Source organism: Sabethes cyaneus, chromosome 3 (genome assembly GCF_943734655.1).
Source record: "Sabethes cyaneus chromosome 3, idSabCyanKW18_F2, whole genome shotgun sequence".
Taxonomy (NCBI): domain Eukaryota; kingdom Metazoa; phylum Arthropoda; class Insecta; order Diptera; family Culicidae; genus Sabethes; species Sabethes cyaneus.
In genome coordinates, this window is record NC_071355.1 from 135,979,316 (window position 1) to 135,999,720 (window position 20,405).

General features: G+C 38.4%; 1 protein-coding gene across 1 annotated transcript in view; it reads left to right on the top strand.

Annotated features, from left to right (window-relative positions):
* Window positions 1-10,447: 10,447 nt before the first annotated feature.
* Window positions 10,448-20,405, top strand: part of LOC128744570 (lysine-specific demethylase lid) — a 36,263-nt gene continuing 26,305 nt past the window's right edge. The window contains exon 1 of the mRNA XM_053841675.1: window positions 10,448-11,098. Within this exon, the coding sequence (XP_053697650.1) occupies window positions 10,763-11,098 (336 nt within the window). The 5' untranslated portion in view covers window positions 10,448-10,762. The remainder of the gene's footprint in view (window positions 11,099-20,405) is intronic.

Below are 20,405 nucleotides of genomic sequence, written 5' to 3' on the forward strand. Positions count from 1 at the left end.
CAAGCCGTATCTCCTCGTCTAATGGCTTTAGCAGGTAGGTTTTTCTTTACACTCAAGTCTTTTTTTACACGGTTTGTTTTTTTCGATTACTCGAAAACGGTGCAGCTAAGGAATTATTTACAATCTACGTGAGGAATGTCGAGCTACTCCCAAATGTATTGAGAAATAAATGAATGGTCTCTAAGTTACCCCGTTCTTAATACTCAAAAAACTAAACCGTGTAAAAAAAGTACTTGAGTGTATCCTGAAACTCAGATCTTTATTATTGCTTCACTGTTAAAATTTGTAATTGTAATACCTTATGGCTCCTCGGCCGCTGCAGTAGCAACAAAACTTTTACCAGTTCGGGCGCCATATGAAGAACGCCCACAGGATAATTTTCAATATCCAAATGAAAGCCATCGACTTGATTGGTTTTCACTGAAATCAATGAACTATGTTATATATAATTCTAGAATTTATTGCACATCCGAAACATACTTCCCAAAATTTCCGCTGCATCTCTGCTCACAAGAACCTCCTTTTCTAAGTAGACTGTAAGCGCAACTAGGAAAATTACCCGCTGGGTAAGAAAGTGCCAGTGATCGTTGTATCGGTAATACTGCCCTGCCGGAATCAGAGCAGCTAAACCTGGGTTAGACCCAGGTTCGGCAGCTGCTTCCTTGATAAGTTTGCAATCTGGGTTTTATCCTTTGCTATGCAATGGCCTCCGATGGCACCGTCACTGTCACTTGCAAATAAAGCACAATTCAAACCGCTCGTACCTACGAAAACACTTTGCTAAAATTGTTGACTAAATAATTACACTCGAACATTGTAAAATTACCAACTATTGATGCAAACTCCACAAACATCATCCCGTAGCGCCATTTTCTCGATACTCAGATTTGTCAACAGGTATATACAGGTATTTCTATACAGGCTCAATCGATTTTTCGACCGATTTAATAGAGACCCTACGATTACAGATTAAATTCGCCAATAAATCGGGTTACGGGTTGGGTGACGAAAACCGATCCCGTTTGATGATTGATCGGTGCACTTAATTGACAAACTAATCCTTGCAATCTAAACCGACTCTTTCACCGATTTAATCGATACCCTATGAAAACAGATTAAATTCATCAATAAATTGGGTGGCGGGTCGGGCGACGAAAACCGACCCCGTTTGATGATTGATCGATGCACTTAATTGACAAACTAATCCTTGCAAACTAAACCGACTCTTTGACCGATTTAATTGATACCCTACGAAAACAGATTAAATTCACCAATAAATTGGGTGGCGAGTCGGGCGACGAAAACCGACCCCGTTTGATGATTGATCGATGCACTTAATTGACAAACTAATCCTTGCAAACTAAACCGACTCTTTGACCGATTTAATTGATACCCTACGAAAACAGATTAAATTCGCCAATAAGTCGGGTGACGAAATGAACCTACCTACGAAACCCAACGATGTAGGTTGATTAGTAGGTTGATGTCTTAGGCACCCTATTTTGTCGGTAGACGCGTAAAATGCCATCTGTCAAACTTTTTATGGGGCGGTATAGAGATTCGATGTAAGTGAAGTGCGAACAAAAACTCTCTTTGGCAAGGCAAACAGAGACTAATCGCATTCGCATGCATGGGATTTCGCATGAGAACGAAAAGGTTCAAATATCTCTTTCTACATTTGTCATCGTGAATCATTTTTAAAATGTTAGTTCTGTTGGTTGGTCCCGAGGGGCAAGACACTTCATAATATTATCATAATATTAATATATTAGGCTCTATTAAAACCCTATAAATGTATAAATAAATGTAACTTTATAGGGCTTTCGGTTATATTATGGGTGGGAAAGGTCAATATATTAAGGTTGGAAAAATATTTCCATAGGGAAAAGTAATATATTTTCGACAGTGTCTTGCCCCTCGGTTGGTCCCACTGGTTTCCGCTTTTAGGTTTCTGGCTGTTATTTGAAATAACTTATTTTTCATTCTCGTAGTCACACGGGTACGCGTACATGTGGATGTGTTTTCGGCGCGCTGTTCACATTTTTACGTCCAAAAGTGGATTTAGATCGGGATTTCGACCGTTTTAGACTTCTGAAGTGAACGCAATCAATACGCAAAGCTTGTGTAAATATGAGCGATAAATCTTCAGCAGGAAAACTTAAAACCAAAATGAGCGCAGCGTGGAAATATTTTAATAAAATTTCAGAAAACAAAGTACAATGCAAGAAATGATTTTGATTTCGATTTGAGCCAAACCTTTTTTGAAAATTCATTAGTCAAATTTCGACAACTACTGCGTACTAAACTGCTTCTCTATGGTAAATGGTTGAATAATGCGCTCCAGAACCACCATGAGATTCCACAGCCTTTTATTCAGCAACTCCTATCTCTACCTCCTCGTGGTCCGGGATACGTTACTTAGTGGAAATCGGACAGCCGGTGGAAACTAGGGTCGTATGCGGACAGAGAAGGGGGCACTCATGCGAAGGCTGAAATGTAAACTCTCCGCCTGCAGGACGGTTCTCTCGACTCCCAGGAACCAAAGCAGAGGGTCTAAAGCCCCTAAAGGAGATGGTTGTAATAGCTGTTATCCATGGCTATTATGTAAAAACTTGAATGGATAAACCCCTAATCCAAGGTGTGACGCGACCCGTGCCGAGGGATGAATGGTGCATGGGGTTCTATAAATTCTCTCGCCGCAACGGAGCCTGTGGAGTACCAGGGCGGCCTCCACAGCAATTTGCCCTTGCTGCATCAAGCCGGTCACTGATGCAGTGGATGATTTCTTGCCGAAAAAACAAAGAAACGAATGAGGTTGAGAGGAGAGCAGGGGAGGAGCAGGACTTGAACGATGCGCTAGCAGAGGTTCAGTCCTGATCCTCGTCTATCCTCAATACGCCGACTCGTTGTGCTGGAGGGTGGGCTGAAACAAGAGGAGAGTAGGCCAGTAGGATGGCTGTACAATCGCTCAAACAATCTAAAATATATAACGTCGAGTATCCACCCCTGGGTTACTCAAAAGTTGCCGAGTCTCAATAAGAGGTCTTGCGACAGGACATTGTCCGCGGAATCTCGATTTCGTACAAGATGATATTTAACCTCGGAACACTTGCTTTGCAATCGTGGAGCACAAATAGTACGCAGACTGCAGTATCTCAAAAAGGGGAGATCTGGTTTGCGTTGCCGATCAGGGTAACTAGGTTCATAAACCTAATCATGCTTGATTGGCATATGTCTCGCTCCAGCTACCGGCCTGTCACTTCCTCAATAAGTGATAGGTAAGCTTGAAGCGTATAGTAAAATAATAAAACGGGACATACCATAATAGTTCAAAATAATGGACGCAGTGGTAAGAGTTCCCAACAGAGGAGAAGAAGAAACTGCTTCTCAGTTTACAGATACAACTTGTTTTTACAGGACAGGTCAGTAATAACTAAAGCGAGGATACCATTTTCAAGCTTCAACGATACTTATAAGCTGTTGGTATCCAATGAAGCAATAGCGCACGTAATACAAGCCGTAAGTAGGTCAGTGAAGTTCTCCCACAACGGATTTTGTTGATTTAGAGTTCCAAATAATACAAATACAAAAATACAAAAATAATTTTACAAATAAAAACCAGGATTTCAATGAATTTTTATCTAAAACTACTGGAAACCATCTGCCGTCAACAATCCCAAATCTATCAACAGCAAGAGAGTTACAATGCAACGGTGTTCGACAGGCATGGGTAAAACACCGAACCGAGCTTACACGTGGGCACCATTGCTCAAAACCACTCAACAAACTTAATTTCGTTTTGCACGCCGTTCCCGTACATGCAAACAAACACGGAGTGTAAGAAGCATTACACCGGTGGCGTTAGGTTTAAAAAATGTTCAGTCTGTTTTCAATGGCCTCGGGTAGCACACGGTTTCCGAGATGAAATATAACGATTTTTACTACGCTTTATCCATCACCTATACTGCCGCTACTCGCATTTCTATGGAGTTTCCTGTATAAATGGGACTGTTATGCGAATAGCGGCAGCATACACAACGAGTAATCGAAGTTTGGTCGATTACCCGATTAATCGTGTCGAATAACAATTGATGAAAAAATATTCGATTGCTCGTTAATCGATTAACTGAGAAAATCGGACATCACTAATACTCGTATACTTCATTGTTCTTTGGAAAGCTCGATCATCTGTCAGTCTGACGCTACTAGAGGATGGATCTATTTTGGAGGTGCGCTCACTAACGAGGGGTGTTCGCAACACATACTAACTTCATTCCCTACGAGCACGGTTAACCCGACACGTGCAGCTTTCTTGTTCGTCTTGATGGGATTGTCCCAACACGCGTCGCTTCATTTGGCTTGGTGCGGTAATTCCAACGCGCACTGGTAGCTTCGTCATGCTACACAACTACAACCAAGCAGTGGTCATCCCGAACGCACGCAAAATTCGCGCTGCTTTCCTAACTTGTTTTGGTGCGTTTATCCCAACACGCTTAGCTTTTCTTACTTGCCTTGGTGCGGTTATCCCAACACGCGCAGTTTTTACTGGCCTTGGTGCGGTTATCCCAACTCGCGTTGCTTTTTTGCTTTAGCACGGTTATCCCAACACGCGCAGCTTTTCTTACTTGGCTTGGTGCGGTTACCCCAACACGTACCGATAGTTTCGCCTTACTATACGATTGCAATCGTGTGGTCATCCCGAAGGCACACATTATCAGATTGCTTAGTACGGTTATCCCAACGCGTACTTCACTTATTCATAGCACATTCCAAAAATCAGAGGGGTTGTGTACAAGACACGACCGCATATATAGGTGACGGAGGACTACGTAAGTCTCTTTGTAGTGATAGTAGCATGTATCCATGCTTGTAATCATTCGATTCTTCATGTATACATGCTATATGCAACATATATACATGCTACATGCGTTGTAAGTAACATTTATCAAAGCAGTAACATTGCATACGTTCAATTCTCAAAAGATTGTGCATATGAAAACAATTTAACAAAATCAAGAACACAAACTATTGCTTTCCTGGTACCTTACTGAAATTAAAGATTGGTTTTATTACCCATGGTTCCCTACTGTTTTACCTGACTCACTGCGAATATGCGTATTATTGAAATAAAACGTAACCATGCGCTTTATTCGTTTAAAACGCATATGCAGTTAATATCGATAACAAACGATTTTTTGTAAGTTGTGCTTTTGTTATTGCATTTAATTTGTAAAAAGTTGAATAAATAACAATTCAGTTTCACAATACAATTATTGCGTACTACTGGCACATGAAATATAACGTTTAAGTACGTTATTTTTAGTGATCAAAATTAACGATATTTTCGATACAAGGGCGATATTTTTCGAAACCTTTCGAACCAACACGATACCGCGAATACAACGCATTTCGCAGTGAGTCAGGTAACACAGTAGGTTGAAGGGATTTTACCAATTCAATCCTATTTTATCAACAGCACATCTTTTCACTACACTTCTAATTAAACGGCAAGCATGCGTATTCCTACAGAGTCGTATTATAACCGAACACTACAACTGTAGCACATTTTTCCATCACAGATATCAAATTCGTCGAGGTTTAATCATCTCGCAGTAAAGAATTTACGATCTGTTGAAACAACGAACTTGTGTCATTTTTTCTAGCTCACTTCCCTAACACAGACATCAAATTGGACTAGGTTTAATCGCGTTCGTAAGAAATCTGGGGGGCTTTGTCACTCTTTCTGGCGTACTTCCCAAGCAAGGACATCAAAATGGTCTACTGTGTTACCTGACTCACTGCGCATAGCGTTGTATTCGCGGTATCGTGTTGGTTCGAAAGGTTTCGAAAAATATCGCCCTTGTATCGAAAATATCGTTGATTTTGATCACTAAAAATAACGTACTTAAACATTATATTGCAAGTGCTAGTAGTACGCAATAATTGTATTGTGAAACTGAATTGTTATTTATGCAACTTTTTACAAGTTAAATGCAATAACAAAAGCACAACTTATAAAAAATCGGTTGTTATCGATATTAGCTGCATATGCGTTATAAACGAATAAAACGCATGGTTACGTTTTATTTCAATAACACGCATATTCGCAGTGAGTCAGGTAAAACAGTAGGTTTAATCGCGGTGTTAAGAAATCTTGTTGAAATGAGGGAACTTTGTTTTGGCTTACTTCCCAAGCACAGATATCAAATTGGTATAGGTTTAGATCATCGTAAAGAATTTTCCAACCAAGAAGATTTTCCGATCGATTGGTGTCAGAATATTGAAAATCGATCGGAAAACCGCTGAGCTATTAGCGCTCAAAACCTTTCATTTTTCGTGACGCTCCAAGGGGTCGGTCACTCGGCACAGCCGTTTTTATGTTAGGCGACTTGAAACGACCCGAACTGTGCCGATGCTGTACCGAAAGTGCCGAACTGCAAGATTTGTTAAATTCGTTATAATCTGATAGATCTGGCAACCGTGCTACTGTTTTACCTGACTCACTGCGAATATGCGTGTTATTGAAATAAAACGTCACCATGCGTTTTATTCGTTTATAACGCATATGCAGCTAATATCGATAACAACCGATTTTTTATAAGTTGTGCTTTTGTTATTGCATTTAACTTGTAAAAAGTTGCATTAATAACAATTCAGTTTCACAATACAATTATTGCGTACTACTACTGTTTTACCTGACTCACTGCGAATATGCGTGTTATTGAAATAAAACGTCACCATACGTTTTATTCGTTTATAACGCATATTCAGTCAATATCGATAACAAACGATTTTTAATAAGTTGTGCTTTTGTTATTGCATTTAATTTGTAAAAAGTTGCATAAAGAACAATTCAGTTTCACAATACAATTATTGCGTACTACTGGCACATGAAATATAATGTTTAAGTACGTTATTTTTAGTGATCAAAATTAACGATATTTTCGATACAAGGGCGATATTCTTCGAAACCTTTCGAACCAACACGATCCCGCGAATACAACGCATTTCGCAGTGAGTCAGGTAACACAGTAGTACTTGCAATACAGGGATACCTCGACATAAGACAACCTCGTTATAAAACAACCTCGATATAAGACAATTCGATATAAGACATTTTTTACCTCGATATAAGACAAATCCCTTTGACATAGTTGGTAACGACACCAGAGCACATTTTCCATTCCAAAGGCGGCGCCAAAAATTTGTTCATTATTTCAAAATAATCCTAAAAATTGTAAACAGCTAATAGCTCAAACAATATTAATTAGTTCAAAAAACATAATCACACAACACCGAGCAAAATTGGTGACTGCTAATGCCAAATTTTTGTGAAAAAATCATGTTTCGATATAAGACAATTTCGATATAAGACAACTTTTTGAAATTATAAATTGTCTTATATCGAGGTATCCCTGTATAACGTTTAAGTACGCTATTTTTAGTGATCAAAATCAACGATATTTTCGATACAATGGCGATATTTTTCGAAACCTTTCGAACCAACACGATACCGCGAATAGACCAAATCATCATACCGTCAATTGACAGATACTGGCGCCCTTGTTTACATTTTGGAAAATTTTCCTTTTCGTTTATAGCGAATGTAGCGTGTGTTTTAACATTTTAAAGGCATAATGGCGTTTTAAATTTATCCTAATGCTGTTTAAAACAACAAACTTGCCGTTTAACAGCTGAAACTTTTTTGGACTCTGCGGTCTGTTTGTAAACAAGGGCGCCAGTATCTGCCAGATGACGTCACCTTGATTTGGTGTATTGGGCGGTTCGTTAATTGGGCGTTCGCTAATTGGGCTATGTGACAACTTGAATGTCAAAATTGTATGGAATTTTCGAGTTTAGAAATTTCTAACAACTGTCAGTCGGCCCAATTAGCGAATCAGCTACTGTTTTACCTGACTCACTGCGAATATGCGTATTATTGAAATAAAACGTAACCATGCGCTTTATTCGTTTATAACGCATATGCAGTTAATATCGATAACAAACGATTTTTTGTAAGTTGTGCTTTTGTTATTGCATTTAATTTGTAAAAAGTTGCATAAATAACAATTCAGTTTCACAATATAATTATTGCGTACTACTGGCACATGAAATATAACGTTTAAGTACGTTATTTTTAGTGATCAAAATTAACGATATTTTCGATACAAGGGCGATATTTTTCGAAACCTTTCGAACCAACACGATACCGCGAATACAACGCATTTCGCAGTGAGTCAGGTAACACAGTAGAGTGCAGTCGTGGCCCAATTAACGAATTCAGGCTGTATCTCTGAACTGCCGCGGTACCCAAGTAACAATTTCAGGCTGATCAAACGCTTTTATAGCTGATTTTATTCAACCTGAGGCTGATCTATGGTTTAGGTTTAGAAATAAAAACCTTTTTTCAGCTCTTAAACATCTAAATCTGGTGATTTTATCAAGCTTCAGGCTAATTAATTGCTGCTTTCGAAGCTGCAATGAAGCTTAAGAGAAACTGTTTTGCGCTCCTATATAGCCAATTTGCGCAATGCTGTCAATTATATTTTTAGAACGAGAAATAATTTTGGAATCTGCTTTTCCAGTCGCTTAATCAACGCTTCATCAACCTTTATGCAGCCAAAAAAATTTATTTTTAAATTTAAAAAATGGAGCGCAGCCTTTATTATTATGCTGTGAACATGTTTCGAACGCGATATTTTTAATTTCGAATAACTTTAATTCGTATAAGTAAGCTAGCTATTCGTATAGCTAGCTAGCTATTTAAAAATGCATATCTTTTTTTCCGGGAATTTAACTCGCCATCTTTTGATCCATAAGCACTCACCGTGTGATCCGCCCCATTTGCATCTGCAGAACAGACAGTGAGCATATCTTTACACCTGAAGCCTTGCCCGCCTAGCGTGAAGCAGTCGATAATGTCGATAACTGACAAACTTTTGCTGTCAGCCGAATTGCGAAATTCTATGCTCTGACAGTAGGTGTGCTGTGAGCCGAAAGAAAACTTGGTAGAAGTTGGTAAAGCCACTTTAACACCCTTAAGCAGCCTTAAAGTAGTTTGAAAGCTGTGATCCTAATGAAAGCTTCTACTCTACACTTTAACACTTTTAAGCAGCGGTAAAACGGTTTGATGTTTATGGCTGTTTAGAAGCAGATTTTTTAGTACAAAAATCCGCTATTAAGCTTGTTTATTAGCTTTTGGGAGAGAACTGGTTTGAAAAACTTGAAGTAGCTTAAACATCGCTTATTTAAACACCATTTAAGTGCTTACTTTATGCAGCTTTGATCGCCTTAAACCAACCCGTAAGCAGCCATTGCTCTTGCAATTCAGCTACCATTGTTAGTTGGGAACTTGGTAGAAGTTTGTAAAGCCACTTTACTGCCGCTATTCGCATATCAGTCCCATTTATATAGGAAACTCCATAGAAAATGTGACGGTTATGCGAATAGCGGCAGTTTAACACCCTTAAGCAGCCTTAAAGTAGTTTGAAAGATGTGAGCCTAATGAAAGCTTCCACTCTACATTTTAACACCTTTAAGCAGCCTTAAAACGGTTTGATGTTTATGACTGCTTAGAAGCAGATTGTTTAGCAGAAAAATCCGCTATTAAGCTTGTTTATCAGCTTTTAGGAGAGAACTGGTTTGAAAACTTAAAGTAGCTTAAACATAGCTTATTTAAACACCATTTAAGTGCTTACTTTATGCAGCTTTGATCGCCTTAAACCAACCCGTAACCAACCATTGCTCTTGCAATTCAGCTACCTTTGTTACTTGGGTAGATACCGTGGTTTTCGTTTCAGTGTAGTGCAACGCTCGTTATTCACCTACCTGTGAGTATTTTTATGTACTTTGGCCGTATAAGCGATGTATATAGTTTCACTTACACAAACACAGTATGAAACCTATGAAGTATTCCACCACGCACACATATAAAGATTTTTTGACATTAGCTGAGGCCCTCGCTGAGGCTGTTTGCAGTAGGAGTAATATCAACAACATCAAATTCCAAACTCCCGGATCCCCTCCTCCACTCTTTGCTCCCCTCTCACTTCTACATAAGCGATCCTCAGCAAATGTCATTCTCGTTGGTGACGAAACCGCAAATTACTTCATGAAATAGTACAGTACAGATACAGGGTGTAACTGAAATTGTAGTTTCACGTCACGATTTGCTATTCAGGGGTACTATTTATATGCATTTATTTCAAAACCAATTTAGTGAGTTACATCTTAAATGCTGTTTTAGACTCATAACATCAAAACGAATATATTTATTGTATATACACAAAAGATATAACATTTCAACTTGAAGCTGTTCATTAGTTTAGAGTAGCCTATTCGAATGTTTGTAGTATATTCACCAAGCCATACATAGCCGATTGAGTCTGTAGCTGCGAAACTAATATGTTTTCCTACGAGTGAGAAAAGTTTAAGATCAAAAAATTCAATTGGTGTTTAAAGTAAAAAAAATACATCCTGCAAAAAGTAAAACTGTACTAATTTGTAATTAAATTTTTAAAATATTGTGTGAAATATGTGAGTGATGTAAAAATATAACTAACGTGTTAATTTTCGTGTAAAACTTCTAAAAGCGTTGTTTGATCTGGTGTAAAATTAAAAGAAAAGCATGAAATTGTCTGATACTAGTGAACTGCTGCTGTTCGAAGCATTGAAAAAGTCAATGTTGGATATCAATTATGGTGATTAATGACCCAGGTTATATTTAAACAAAGGATTGCAATAATCTAACTAGTGGTAAACTATGAAAAGCAAGAACAAGCTATCGAATTCGCCAGGAGTAGCGGCCACAGAAGTGACTGGCACAAATGTTGCTTTATGTTCCAGCCTCAAATCTGCTTCGAATGGAACCAACCCTTTACTGGCTACTGGCAGCGGGGACACGCTTTCCCTCCAAGCTGCACAACCAACTAAGCCTCACATTTCACTGGACAAATATGACGAGTTCCAGTTTAAAGTGCCTCCGGAAGCACCGGTGTTCGAGCCTTCAGAAGAAGATTTTAAAAATCCTTTGATTTATATCAACAAAATAAGGCCGATTGCTGAAAAATATGGCATTTGTAAAATAAGACCTCCAGCGGTAAGTATTTCATAGTTTGTTTTACATTGAAAATGCTTTAGTAGCGTCAATTATGACATTTCCCGTAAAGTTTTTCATTATTACGGTGATGATGAAATATGAACAGAGGGAACATTCTCCATCTTTGTTTTTATCAAATAAAGAAAGCCCTATTCATCGTCGTTTTTTCTCAAAAATCCGACAATTTTTTCAATGTACATTTAGGTAAATTTATCTCAAATGAAATAATAATAAATTTCATTTATTGAATTGTCAAACATTGTTAATAAGTGAAAATTATAAATAAAATTATTGATAAATTTTAAACTTACTTTTTCACTTTTTTGGTACAATTTGATCAAATAAAAAGTTAAATAAAAACCTGCTACCTATCGAGTTTATCCGGTCTATACCAACATATTTGTATAAATAGCAGCTTTAATACCGAAATGTAGTGCTGATCGCTCATTCTTAGTGTATCAAGCATTTTATGGTGGAATTGAAGTTATTATTTGACTAGGTGTTCACTTATGAAGCTTTTCAAATGCCATTATAAAAACATTATTTTGAATATGCCTGTTACTAGCTAGGTAATTATTAATATTACATAGATTGTATTTTTGATTTCAACCCGAATAATAAATAAAAGGTAACCGGAATTGTCTGGAGTTTCGTTTGAAATAATTGATTTGTCGAATACGATTGGGTTGTCAATTATATAAGGAAAACGCTAGGTAGGAGAAAGTATGTTTGATTCCATCATAAAACGATAGCTAAAAAACTACCTACCTATTCTGCGTTTTTTAAAGTTTTTTATCAGATTGGTAAAATTTTAAAAACTATTAAATTATTTTAAATAGTTGCTTACCTTACTTTAGTGGCGACGGTCCGTTATCGATCCTGCGCCGTACGAATTATGGTCCTCCAGAACCGTCGGTCCTAGCAACCGTTTCAAATACCCTTGAACACCAACTGAACGTCATCGTCCTCGACAGCACACATCTGTCGAATGCGTGATCTGCCCCGAAGTCTACGGCCTCTTCCTGGTTCTCTGCTGAAAATAGTCTGCTTCACACTCCATTTTCCATTTTGTCATCAAGTATTGATCGCATAACTTTACGAATTTTATCCCAAGCAATCGCGTCGCTTGGGATCGTGATATCCGTAAAGAGTCACCCGGAGGATTAGTGTTCTGTAAAGTGTTAGTTTTGTACGAATTTGCAAACTACAAGACTTCTGCTGGCTACGTAATTCGTAGAAAGCCCGATGCGTTGCTGTAGTTTGCCGTAATTTGACTTTGCGGCTTACATCGTTGTCATATCTAGATAGAATTAACAAAAGGGCGAATGTCGCAAATGTAAACAAACCGGGTGAGAGTTACTTTTTGCTGAACCAGCATAGGAAAATCAACCCTCACTCGGTTTGTTTACGCTTGCGACATTCGCCTTTTTGTTAATTCTATCTTCATATGTTCATGTCGTTCCACATCTAGCTCCTCTTCGGCACCTACACCATTTGCACTCCTACGTTCATTTTAGCGGTGATACGTCCTAATCCCATTGATTCCCTTTTAAAAGGCCTAAATGCCTCTTCCACGACTCTACTCGATTCGATTCGATTCCAATAATATCGACGCCATCCGCAAAACTATGAAGCAGGTGAGGTTTCGTGCTGATAATCCCATTCCTTTCCACGCTTGCATGCAAACGATGTTGCAAAGCAATGTTGAATAGACAGACTTCGCATCAACTCGACCAGAGGTTGGCATGACCCTCTCATCAGAATTCAATGAAGCTTTGTGAATTGTGAGCGCAATATAAATAAGCAAGCGTCTATTAGCAATGTCTATTGGTCTAGACTAACTTTTGGAAAGGGCTCAATTTTCCTTCTCGTTTTTTAAATAAAAAATGTAACTCGAAAATTATATTGCGACATTTGCCCTTATTTAGACTACCCCGATTTACACGATTATCACAGTCGAATCTCGCTCACGATTTCGCTCAAAGAAAATAAAGTGAAAAAGAAGGACAAGAAAGAAAAAGAAGTCAAACTCATTAGTAGATCAAACTAAAAGCCACTCTAGTGTCAGATTAACAGTGCAAAATGCGGTACGTTGCATTATATACACAGTATATACAGTATATACACAGTATATCACAGTAGTCTAAATAGTCATGAAAGGGATAGTACCTACAAAAATGATCTATGGGCGACTTTTAGAAACCATCCTGAATTTCTTAAAAAAATACTGAAAAAAGTAAAAATAAATTTCTACACTGAAAAAAAACTTCGATTTTCCAAAATAGGTCATCTCAAAAATTGATGAATTTTTGACGTAGGACTACGTCTTACCGCAGGATGTCAATCCAAAATTTAGATTGGAACCAGTGTCATGAAAGAGTGAAAGATTTTGAACGCTAATAGTTGTTCTAATTCAAAATGGATTCTGAAGATACGCATACCATTCGATTCATAAAAGATGCAGCAATTGTCTGGTTACTATTAAATGATCGTTCTTTAGTTGTTATATAACAATATAACATTAATCAAAACTTTTGAAGTAAAATTTTTCCATACATTTTCGATGCAATCGTTTCGCTCTCATGGCATGGACGACAATCAGATACATCTACAATAAATACACTAAAAGTCAACTGTAAAAATATTTAGAAGGAACAAGAAAAAGAACAACAACGAATCGCAACACCCATTAAAATTGCCAAGTGAGTGACTAAAACAGAAACGAAATCGTGTAAATAACATCACAAGACTGGAAGCAGCTTCTTTTCAACTTAAGCTTTGGCGGGAGCACACCACCCGAGAGCGGCGGCAGCAACGATAGCAGCGAGTGAATTTAGCGGCATGATGGAACAGATGCGAGGGAAGGCTCAACAGTCGTGTCAGCAAACTGCGCGACCACGACTGGTAAGCAACCGAACAACCAGGCGCTGGTTTTCTCACATTGTTTTACCTATATACTGATAGCAGAAAACTGTCTTTTTAAAGACAATCGGTAATATTTTGAAGAGAAAGATTGATTTCTCTATCCTATATACGCGAATGTGAAATATTCGTGCACATTGATCTGCCGAGTGAATCTCCCAGAACAGAAGCGAAATCATCACAAGGATGGAAGCAGCTCCTCTTCAACTCAACATGAATACTTATTTTACGTAGCCTGCCTGCCTACGCCAAGCCTGCGTTCGTACCCAGACCCTTCTACTTTTTTGAAGATACAGGGATATCTCGATATAAGACAATTGTCTCATATTGAAACACGATTTTTTTCAAAACAATTTGCATTAGTGGTCGCCAATTTTGCTCTGTGTTGTGTGTTTACGTTTTTTGAACTATTTATTATTGTTTGAGCTATTAGTTTCTCACAATTTTTAGGGTTATTTTAAAATAATGAACATCTTCATGGCGCCGATTTTGAAAAGGAAAATCAGCTCTGGTATCGTTACCTGCTGTGTCAAAGGGATTTGTCTTATATCGAGGTAAAAATTGTCTTATATCGAATTGTCTTAAATCGAGGTTGTTTTATAACGAGGTTGTCTTATATCGAGGTATCTCTGTATATAATTTTGTGGCCTACAAGTCTTCCATACTTCGCAAAAAAGACATATTTAAGGAGAAAAATTTTTACTAACAAAAACTTTTTCATGTCCTTACTGGAAAGAAGGTCATTTTTAATAAATAAAATTTCGTACTATTTAAGGCTTGGTTTCTATAATCTATGTTTATTTTTTGTCATGTTAAAGGATGTCGGGGTTAGGCACAACGGTCTGGACAGGCATAATGTCGACAACAGTAAAATGACTAGAGTAACGGCACCAGTTTTCCCCAGGGCACCAGTTTTCGCCACCCTAGGGGTTCAAAAGTATTTTATTGATATATTGATATAATTAGCATAACATATTCAATAATTTAAACATAGGTATGTACTAGGGCTGTCTAACCGGTAGTACCGGTTGTATCGAACCCGGTAATACCGACCAATTTTTGGATACTGAAATACCGGTTCTCCGGTATTTCCGGTATTTTCTAATATCTTAGTTTTTTTAAATTCCTTATTCGAAGAATTCGAACTAAGTTTGAGAGAAGATTGTAAAACTCATAGAAAAACAACTTCTGATGATCTTGCTAGCAATTAAGAGGGTGAAGCTGTGGGTCAATTAATTATAGCTCTTGCACCCGTTTAAGGCACAGTAGAGCATTTTTGCTGTAAAAATGTTTCATTGTATAAGCCAGACGTCGCGTTTCAATTTATTTTTGAACAACTTGATATTTAAAAGCCACCAAATTATTTCAAGCTCTCAAATAACGACTTTAGGAAACAAGGTCAGGTCCCAGCAAAGTCACTTACAATAGTAAATCGTAACTCAACAATGAAGTAATGAAGCTTCAGTTTCAATTGAAGTAGCGCCGCTTCGTTTCAAAACTGGTTTCAATCAGCGTCAATGAAACGGTTTTCACTTCATCATGATGACCGGTTTTAAATTTTCATTTGTATTTTCTAGCAAATATTCAGTAGAAGGCCAGCAACTTTGAATGCAATTGAAATGAATTTGAGTAACATTTCCTACAACTTAACACATATTGTATCCCACTCAATTACCCACTCAACATAGATAAATCGGGCCTGACTGTCAATCGTCTTTATTTCAAACAGCCACTAACTTCAGCTGGAGCCTACTTGACACGATCTGTTCAACAAATGAAACAAGTCGCTTCATCCATGTATGAAGCGAAGATAAGAGAAAGTCAGCGTCATTTATTTGTTTCGAGAATGCCAGGTCCTGATCAGAAATGGCGGTGTTTGCGTTTTTCGAGCATTATTGCCATCAAAAAATCTGTCAGGAAAGAATTTGGAACATGTTCCAATTCTTTCGAGTGATACATTGATTAAGCTCCAAGCTTCTATTTGAGAATAGTCGGATTGATAACAGAGAAGAGAAGGTATCTGTGAATAATAATGAACGGGAAACAAAGGTGTTTCAGTTTTGGGATGGAGAAAACATTCATTAAGATACTGTAGAAGGCCGGGGCGTTGATTATGCTGGAAGCTACAATACCGGAATTTTTGAAAATACTTGATAGCAGGTTTCCCTACTATAAGTTTGAAGAAATAAAAAGGAAATTCCTGATGCACAGAGAGCCGTTCGTCAGACTTCGATGAAAGCGGAAGTTTTTTCAATCATTGGACGCGTTGCAAAAAAAATGCGTTCTACTGTTTTACCTGACTCACTGCGAATATGCGTATTATTGAAATAAAACGTAACCATGCGCTTTATTCGTTTAAAACGCATATGCAGTTAATATCGATAACAAACGATTTTTTGTAAGTTGTGCTTTTGTTATTGCATTTAATTTGTAAAAAGTTGAATAAATAACAATTCAGTTTCACAATACAATTATTGCGTACTACTGGCACATGAAATATAACGTTTAAGTACGTTATTTTTAGTGATCAAAATTAACGATATTTTCGATACAAGGGCGATATTTTTCGAAACCTTTCGAACCAACACGATACCGCGAATACAACGCATTTCGCAGTGAGTCAGGTAACATAGTAGCAAGGGAAATAAATCGCTAAGCGTATTATATCTGCTTAAATTCTACTTTGCTAAGCACCAATACTGAAGCTAAAGTTTGAAAATAAAGACATTTACTGAATATCATCAACATTTCTATTGATTTCGAGTAATCTGTCAATACCGGTATTTTACCGGTATTTTCCACGCCAATTCCGAAATACCGGTTTTCACTAAAAGTGCCCAATATCGGTAGTCCTAGTATGTACTGAACCTATATAATATATGAATATGAATATATGGTACTACCACCTGCCTTAGCAGAACATCCGTTCATAGCAATGAGCCTATCATGTCAAAAAGAGTTGAACATATTCAACGATTGGTCATGCTTCCCAACTCTTGTATGAAGGGGCAAAAGGGAATTGGTCGATAAGCAACATCACTTACACGTACCAGGGACTTAGAGAATCTCCTTCCAAGGGCTAAGTCACCTGAGTCAATCGTTGAATAAACCGTCTTAATGCAGAATGACTCCAACAGGTGGGGAGAAGAGCCCGCTCATTATCCACGATGTGTTGTTAATCGGGCAAAGATTAACCCTAGAAAGTTGACTGTTTCACTCTCCCTAGGCCCACCGCTTCAAACAAGTGCTCTGATGGTCCCTCCCTCATCCCGATTCTAGTTTATTTATGAAATGTGGTATATATGGGTAAAAATAGAACAATCTCACCAGCAGTCCTTCGAATGGAATAGAGTTGCGTCCTTTTAGTTTCCATAAATGCTTCTAATAATTAATTTAATTTTTCTTCTGGTATCCAATATCCATGTGCAGTATTAACACTCGTATTGGCCAAAGTTTTCACTATAAAGCAGTAAATGCTTCCTAAGCTAAAACGAAAAAAATAATTAAAATAACTTATATTATGCTTACCAGATCGTGTGGCTCCACCGTCTGCCCAAAACCTCGATTATGAGATCAGGCAGCCGGAAACCACACAGTATCGCACCTCCTAGCTTGGCTACTCAATAGAGCATTACCGGGTATGGCCACGTGGAGGCGCTAGGTAGGGGCTTGGGATAGCTAGAGCTATATTGGATGCTCCTCATTTGCCTTCCCCATTTCATACCCTGTACTGAACCTATATAATATGACTACAAACTCCTAATGGTTATATAACTCAAATTGGCATTATTTTTAGTTGGTATCGTCATATTGAAATGATTTCATGATCTACTTTTCGCCATTGGCGAATTTCAGTGGCCTGTTCATCGCGGGAACCAGTGATGCGGTTGTTTCTCAACAGATATTCATTCTGTTTTCACTATTCAATTGAAAATTAATTATCAACCGATTTAAATGAAATCAATTGCATATGAAAGGGGAGCCTTCAAGCCTTTAACTTCCAAATTTCATGATGTTTGGGCTTGTGGTTTGAAAGCTACATAAAGAAATGTATTTAAAATATATTTTTGTAACACCAGCATTATTTCAATGCGGAACATTCTACGATTTATTATTATTTAAAAATTACTGTTCTGATCTATTAAGGTGAAATTAGTGATCATTAAGATATCGTCATTTTTCATTTGTATTGTTTTGCGAATAGAATAGAAACTGTAAGCGACAAATGATTGTATACCATTCCCCCGAAAACCATTCCCCAGAAACCCATTTCCCAGAATCCCATTCTCCAGAAAATCATTCCCCAGAAAGCACCATTTCCCAGAAAATCATTCCCCCGAATGTACCATTTTCCGGAATATATCATTCCCCAGAAAGACACTCCCCGGAACGAACCATTCCCTGGAAAGCCAATCCCCATAAAACCATTCCCCAGAAAAAAAAGTTAGAAATAAAAAGGGCTGGCTTACAACTAGAAGCAAAATTAGAAAAAGAAGAATATGTTTCCCCGTGTCCCCAATACCCTGAATTCCATATACCCGAATGTAACACCAGCGGATTGAAGTTTCTATAACAGCAGCTTTGCCGATTAATAATTTCGAACTGTAAATTATTGCGAGGGGTATGGCTAAAGGATTGTAACTAGAGTTCAGTAAACCTAGGAAAACGAATTTAAGACTAGGTGTTTAAGTGTCGGCCTCGTCAATTTATAAGTATATGCTGTCCTTACTCGCTGCCGCTCGTTCGGACTAAACTAAGGGATAACACCTACTAGTCAGTAAGCCTAGGAAAACGCCCGAACCTAAATAGAGGTGATTTCCGCGGGGGGCTGCCCCCCGCAGTGGCCGGCGCTTCCGACGGTGGGCCGCCGGCGAACACTCGCGGCTTGTGGCCGTCTCGCCCTAAATCATCTACAATCCGAAGGGAAGCAGAGGTTTCATGCAATCGATTCTCGAGTCACGCTTATTACCGAATTAGTAACAAGCGTCGCCTAGATGATCCAGGGCGAGACGGCCGTAGGCCGCGAGTGTTCGCCGGCGACCCGCCGTCGGAAGCGCCGGCCACTGCGGGGGGACAGCCCCCCCGCAGAAACCACCTCTATTTAAGAGCGGGCGTTTTCCTAGGCTTACTGACTAGTAGGGGTTATCCTTTAGTTAAGTTCGAACGAGCGGCAGCGAGTAAGGACAGCATATACCCAACAATTGACTAGGGCAAATTGGTAGAATTATTAGTGGGGATGGTCACAAAGATCCTTGTACTGCACGAAAATTCACTAACGAAAGTAAATGCGGTGAATCAACCATGTAACAGTTTACGGCAAACAAAGCCCATTGAATTTTGCTTCGACGTTCTAATTATCTAGATCAAGCAAGCAGTAGCGATCGGGATAATTTTCCAGATTGAGCGAAGGCAAGCTACGCAAGGCTAATTGATTGAACCTCTTGCGCACTCGTTTATTTTGAAGCTTCCAATAAAGTTTATGCGGAGTCCAAATTAGGCGCGCGTTGGCGTTTTCAAAAAGGGAGTAAACTAAGGTACAATACAATGCTTTTAGGCAGTGCAGGTCCTGAAATCATCAATTCAGTTTTCACAATAAATTCCAGCTGTTTGTTCTTTATACTCAATCGTAGCAACTGATTACCTGTTGATACTAACTGTTTGATTAACAACACTGTGTGACGTGGTGACGTTTTTGTTTTTAGGCAGGAAACACCTCTTCTTATTCCTTTGCCTAGGTTTACTGACCGTTAGTTATAAACCTTTAGTCCTCGTAACGATTCACAACTGAAACGGTGAGATCCTCCAAACCACTAGAATTACAGTCGAGCTAGTGTTAATAGAGCTACTGATATTCGACCCAGTAACGTTCGCCCGAATGATCTATCATAACTTTCTAAGTGGCTCATTCTGGGATAAAATTTTCTTGGGAATTGTAGGTTCTGGGAAGTGGCTTTCTGGGAAATGGTATTTTCGGGATAATGACTTTCTGGGGAATGGTTTTCTGTGGAACGGTTACGGTATATTCTGGGAAATAGTTTTCTGAGGAATGGGTCATTCTGGGGAATGGTTTTCGGGGGAATGGTATACAATCGCGACAAATAACAAAACGCATTGTGTGTGTACATGCAGTTTGACGAGCAATGTTACTAAAAAACGGGAGTATTGCATAACATATGATGAACATTTCAGCTAAAATAACGCGAGAGTTTAACATAAAATTCGCTGGTATTCTTTACCCAACGTAATGTTACCATATCTCCCGTTAGATTTCTTTATTACATGACGAAAAAGCCACAATCTTAGTATTTTGTATGGCACCACTGACTACGAGCAAGAGATAAAAGAAAGAATACGAGAATCCCCCTGCCGCATGAAATAGATGCAC